Source organism: Notothenia coriiceps, unplaced genomic scaffold (assembly GCF_000735185.1).
Source record: "Notothenia coriiceps isolate Sejong01 unplaced genomic scaffold, NC01 NC01_scaffold00022960, whole genome shotgun sequence".
NCBI lineage: Eukaryota > Metazoa > Chordata > Actinopteri > Perciformes > Nototheniidae > Notothenia > Notothenia coriiceps.
Window position 1 is genome coordinate 1 of NW_011355661.1, and position 6,525 is coordinate 6,525.

Genomic DNA, 6,525 nt, shown 5'->3' on the forward strand with positions numbered 1-6,525 from the left:
TGCTTGTTTGGGATCAGAAGCACCGTTTCTGTTGACTGCCACAGACATCTGTCCATCAGACGGGTATCAGACTGTTCTGGTATCAAAAGATAAAGCCTAACAGTAAATGTACAGCGCGCTTGTGTCAACAAAATGAAGTAGATTATATCTTAGTGTTAGACTTCATCTCAGCACCATGGCCTGGTTCAAAGCAGGAACAGGAGCCGCTAGTTCTCGTGCTCACTAGCTGTCAGGATTGCATTTACATTGTTATCCATAGCACAAGCTAGCTGGAGCACGTTTCCAATCCCTGACTTTGGTCTGTTGTGATTACATACATTTAGACTATGACTATTGAATTGACAGCTTATCATAATTTAACCTAGTTGTGTTTTCTATATTAATGACACCTTCTTTCTAACAAATACAAAACATTTTGAAGCTTTGAAGTTCTTACCTGGAAGATTTCATCTTTATGGGACTCGAAGGAGTGGAGCTTCAGTTTGAGGTTCCTCAGATCCCACAGTGCCACAGTCTGAAATACAAAACAAGCTTAGCATGAAATATTCAGTCACATTTATTCAACTTATTTGAGTTCAGAGTCCATTGTTTTCTCCTGTACCTTATCAGCGGAGCCAGTAGCCAGGATGAACTCGCTGTAGGGGTTGAAGCTCAGACAGTTGACCTCAGCAGTGTGAGCGTCCACTGCGTGGCTGGCTTTGGACGTGGTGCTGGACCGAGTGTCCCATCTGGTGCAGGGTTCAAGAGTCAGAGGCACAAAACGATGAAATCAAACTTTGAGCAGAACCAGGCCACAAAGTGCACATTCAGCATTCACACTTACATCATGAGTTTCTGGTCGTCAGCCACAGAGCCAAACAGGGATTCGTGGAGCAGGTGCCAGGAGACATCCTCCACCACGGCTGTGTGACCGGTGAAGATGGTCTTGGCATCCACGATCTTCCCTTCCTTTGTTCCCGCCCCTATGTCCCAGAGACAGATGGTCTGCAGAGTAACAAAATGGGGAGCACAGTCAGTTATTTTACCCCTTGTTATCACTGTTCATACCAACATCCGTCATCGCAACTTACACTAAAGAGTCGGATGATAGAATCCCTGCTAAACAAGTGGTTTTCAATTCTGATAGTCTCATATTCCCAGTGGCATGGTTGCGTTTCAACAGGCTGGCAATTATAGCAGGCAATGTCAACTTGTAACAACTGATCCAGATTGGTGGGAGACGTGTTCGCTGAGTGAGTTTGTTGTAAACGGTACAGCTTTATTTCAAACGTCTGACTTTCACTCAGCCCCTCACTGCGCCTATCCTTACAGCACTAAACAGGTGTACTGGTGAGCTGCTTTTAGTAACACACTGTTTCTATCTTCCTCTTCAAAAAGTGCCATCTGAACAATATAGCTAGTATTGGTAAATCAACGACATTTCAACAAATGAACTAACATGATGAACAGAATGTGAAGGGGCTACAGTTTTGATGATATATGAAAGATGTCCATGGGGCAGAAATCACTCCTGAAATGAGAATGCGCAGCAGGTGGCAGCAGCAGCTCATCCTGTGACACCAAGTGCTCCTCTAGAAGCGACAGTGAGTCACTGTAGAGCACATTTCTCTCTGTCCAGGAGATGAAGAACACAATCAAGTTCATTGCCAGGTATGTTTACACATACAAGGAAAATAGGTATTTTTAAGAAACTATTTAGGTATTTACACACAAATGTAAATATACAAAGAACCTTAAAAGCAACAAAAAAACGAAAACACTTAGGGCAATGAATATATGGCAACATGTGGCAAACTACAGTGAATGATGTGAAGTGGAGCTGTGTGTCAATAATACAGCTATGTCAAGTTATATTTGGTTTATTGGATTGAATGAAGTAACAGAAACAAGGAGGTCTAGTATGAAGGCAGCCTCCTTCCCTTTGAGTACATAAGTCCATGAAGCTTCAAACATTTGGATGAATACTGCTGTCTTGAATACAGCAAAGGCTAAAACACAGCCAAGACGAGGAAAATAACCAAGTATATTTACTTGAGTATAGTACACTAGTATAGTATTGAAGTACTTGAATTTTACTTGAGTGCTTCCATTTGTTGTGTGCGTAATAGGGCTGCACAATGAATTGGAATTGAAATGAAGTTATGGCATGGAACAGTGCAACATCCAAATGGTAGTTCTGGTAGCCTAAATGTGATGCGTCTAAGGGGGATTCGTTCTGGAACAGCCTCTTCTCTGCACTAAAGAACCAGGGCTAAAAAGGCATCTTTCAGTTGTACACTCACATGGTCATCAGAGGCACTGAGTAGGTTGCCGCTGAGGTTTGGGTTCCAGGAAAGGCCGTACCCTTCTTTCTGGTGACCTTTCAGCCTTAAGTCAGGACTGCACTCCCCACTGGGATCTGAAAGGCACAAAGCAAGACTGTGTTTACCTTCAGGGTGTGTGATTACCTGGAGTCACGTGCATTCTCATGCACTCAGTCATCAGTATACGAGCACGGCAGGGATCTCACCTGGCTTAGCTGGGTGCTTATTGTAGTCGAACACCAGCACGTCAGAGGTGGGGGTCTTGGTGGCGATGATGCAGTGATTCTGTGGCATGTAGCGCGCTCTGTTCACCTCCCCCTCATGGTTGATCTTGATTTCAATCTCAATCTTCCCACTTACAGAACCAAAGCCACCGAATTCTGATAAGAGATCCAATAAGACTTTAGTACACCCGAAGCAGGTCCATTGACACCAGACACCCCCAAGAAATCATTGACCCTTGCTTGGTCAGTTAGTTCATATTAGTGGGGCTGATCTTTTATTAGCCCATACATGATCAATTATTGTTGTGAGCGGAAATTGCGTGCTATGATGTGGAGCCTGGCCTCGACATCTTTCAGGATTTTAGTCTCACTGCTTTTCTCTCCTGTTCTCTCTTTTTGATGTGTGCCTATATGTCTCTTGGTTTTATTCACAAGTGCAACCAAATCTGCCGGGAAACAGTTCATTAGTCAACCATTTTGAAAATGATCATCTTGAATGGTTTTTCTAAGCCACATGCTTGTCAATATTATACAGGCCATTATCTCAAATAAAAACCTTTTGCATTATGCACATTAGCAACTACCATATTGGTATTGGCCACAGCAAAAAAACAAACAAACAAACAATGAGTTGTTTTTGGCCATTAAATCCCAGTTAAAGCATCTCTGTATTTTATATCATGCTGGCAGAGTAAGTGTTTCTAAGTGCTACTGAGGCCAGTAGACTACACTACAAGGAACAACATGCTTGCCAAAATCTGTATTTCCAGATGACAGAAACCCGATATGTGTAATTTGGGCAAAGCTTAGGGCAGCGGTGCCCAGGCACCATTTGAAAGCAGGACTTAAAATGAAAAAGGAGAGACTCCCAAACAGATAAAAAAACTAAGATTCTACCCCTTTATTTTGAAATGTATGCTAGACCGGTTTTGTGTGTAAGGAAATGTAAACTGTACCTTAAGATTATTCGGAAGCCAGACTAACATACTAACACTTCCACCAACAGATCAGTGAGCCTTTCAGTCACACACCCCCCCCCCAACGCAGGGCACCCATCAACATACCTGCTGGAAGACAGAATAACAGTGTCAGCACAAACCATTGAATGAAACATGACCCATTATTACTTCCCTCACTTCATCAAAGCTCTGAGCTACACAGTGTTTAAACCAGTTCCTGGGAAATGCATGAGGCCTAACAAACAGTGTGTTTTTTGAGTCAATCATTGAATGTAAATACTAATATAACATTGTCCATTTGTATATGAAAAATGCACACCTACACTCTTGACCTTACAAATGGTTATTAGTTTAACAAGCAACTATTCAGATGTGACTCCTGGTGTAACTACCTCCTTTTTCGCTGTCGTAGTGCGAGGCATCAAACTGTGCGTCATCGTTTGGTACCTGCACACTGGCAATCACAAGGTGGTTCTGCTCATCTGATGTGTGGGTCCCCAGAACCAGCCTGTGAACGGCATAGTCTTTCCCCTCGGGCCTGCAGAGAGCCAAACAGAAGAGGCTTTAGATCTGTACTTTGTAACAAAGATAGCTTCCCTTTCAGTTCAACATGAGAGGCTTTTCATTTGTACACGATTCAAATGTGATACTTTAAAGTTCTCACAGACAAGCCTGGACTGTTAGAGAGTTCCGATAGTAAAAATGTCAATAATGTGTTGTGTCTGTCCAACTCCTGACCAGATGTTGACTTTGATGCAGTTGTGTTGTTAGCAAACCCAGGAGAGGACCACCAGAACTGGATGTTGAAGAAAAACATCCAAAAGGAGAACCCTTAGCTCCGTAACCATGTTGAGTTATGCAGGTGCAGAGCTACTACAGCTAGGACAGCGGGCCGGAGGACACAGGCCATAATAACTACATTGACACGACACTTGTTGACACTGCTGTTAGTGTTCAAACCCCGTCTTAGGATCAGTATGATTGGGGAAAATGTAAATACCTGGTGACATCTGGGAGCCACTGGACGGTAAGACTAGGCCACTCCAGCGCATGGGTCATCACCAGGTCATACAGGAAGGGTGTGTTTTTCTTCCAGATCTTGTACTCTTCATTGATGACCCTTTCTTCCACTGCATCGTCATACACTAATAGAACAACATGGTATGAGAGCCAGGTACAGCAAACAGAGGCAACTAGTGTGTATTTATAATCAGGGGATTGATGTGCTGTGTATTAAGCACACACAGGCTAGGGTTACATAGTATAAGCATTCTGGTGCTGATGGAGAAACGAGGTTCAGTCCGGGAGATGCGCAGGGGATACAGGCTATGGTTACATCAGGGTCTATTTAAAACTATTCATGCTATCTTACTTACATGTTAACGCTGATATGTGACAGAAGTTTGATAACAATGTCAATAAAAAAATTGCTGATAGGGTGGTTACTCTATATTATTAACCATTTTCCCTTCATAACTTTTACAGCTCGCTACCACCCACTGACGTCACGGTGTGTGAAGGTGGGGGGGCTGGGGCAGCGTCACAACATGCACACACTTTCAATGGAATTCATTCCTGTCTGGGCCATTGGACTGAGTTAACAGAGCATATTACTGACATGAGCTTATTTTTAAAACACACAACCGAAAACAGCACACAGACATGCTCAAAGCATCGACACTCCTGCTGATGGGGCTTCACTAAGCTAGCATATGATGCTAGCATCCATAGCAGAGTTAAACGGCCGTGCCGCTAACACAAAGCGGTGCATGAGGAAAACGGGCCGCCGTATGTAGTTCTAGTAAACCTACCCTCTTTATCCGCCATGTTCTACCCTCTGCACTTTGTCACGATGCTCGAAAGCAAAGGAACTAAGTAGACGCTGTTTTAGTGGACACTCCTGTTCCCCTAGCTAATACTGCTTTGGTTGAACACCACTACAAAAGTAGGCTCCTTCCTTTTCAGCGCCGAATATCTCTGTAACTATTACGCATGCGTTAACGTGCGAGTGCCAACGAGGGACAACGCTGCGCGCGGACTGCGCATAGTGAAAGGGTGCTGCGCAGACAGGTTCCTGCCTCCTCTGAAAATATACTCTACTTCTGGCCATTGCTATATGATCACAAGAATTTAAGGGCAACAGCACTCGGACCGATGGCATGAAGTGAGGGGGCCAATGTACCCGCTTCGCCCACTTTTCTCAGACTTGGTCTCAACTACACACCAGTACAGTTTTGTGAATGCAATGCATCTTAAAAATACAGGACAATATCAAAGTCACAAAATATTCTTCTGTGCAATTTGAAAGTAGTCAATTAATACAAAATAAATTGGCATAGTGATTCATAACTTATACCTAATATACAGTATGATGTAAAGTATATTATGGGTATATGATGCATAGATGACACCAGCGCCATTGAGAGGCGAAATCCCTCCCCTTCCGGTGGGACTCATGGGACCTTATTTCGGAAAAAGTTTGTATTGAAGTCAATGGAGAGAGAAAGATTATCTTTCGATCCCGTTTGAATTGTGCCACGAATTACACATATGATATGCGTCAATCTTAAATAATAATTTACATGTCAAAAAAGTCACAGTTTGTCGTAAAGCTGTTGAAATATAAGACCATGAAAAATACGCAACTAGAAAGACTACAAGTCCCAGAATCCCGGTCCCACATGCTGGCTCTTACGGAACCGACTAACTCCCCTTTTGTGTATGTACAGCCCTCAACATGCCCAGACTTGTAGTGATTTAACCTCTTTTAATACTTTTCGCCTCATTCTGAAAGAAAGAAGTGAAATGTGCTAACGTGACGGCCGTCTTGGTGTGTGGTGCGAGACGGGAGATGTAGTTCACAGAGCGGCTTCACACAAAAAAGGGGAGGAACTTCGCCTCTCTATATGACACTATAGAGTGGCAAAGTCACGCCCATCTACTTCCGGTCCATGGGACGTTATTTCGGAAAAATTATGCATTGAAGTCAATGAAGAGAGAAAACGTATCTCTCGATCCCGTCTGAATTGTGCCATGAAT

At 43.3% G+C, this 6,525-nt stretch overlaps 1 protein-coding gene across 1 annotated transcript; it reads right to left on the bottom strand.

Moving 5' to 3' along the window:
- Nucleotides 1-436: 436 nt before the first annotated feature.
- Nucleotides 437-5,477, bottom strand: LOC104954193 (histone-binding protein RBBP7; the record flags this gene model as incomplete). Its single annotated transcript, XM_010781270.1, has 8 exons — nucleotides 5,298-5,477; nucleotides 4,487-4,631; nucleotides 3,876-4,024; nucleotides 2,510-2,683; nucleotides 2,283-2,398; nucleotides 824-984; nucleotides 602-728; nucleotides 437-514 (listed from the first exon to the last, which is right to left on the bottom strand). Coding segments are annotated over exons 1-8 (966 nt in total), but the record flags the coding sequence as incomplete, so codon positions are not given.
- Nucleotides 5,478-6,525: the final 1,048 nt, after the last annotated feature.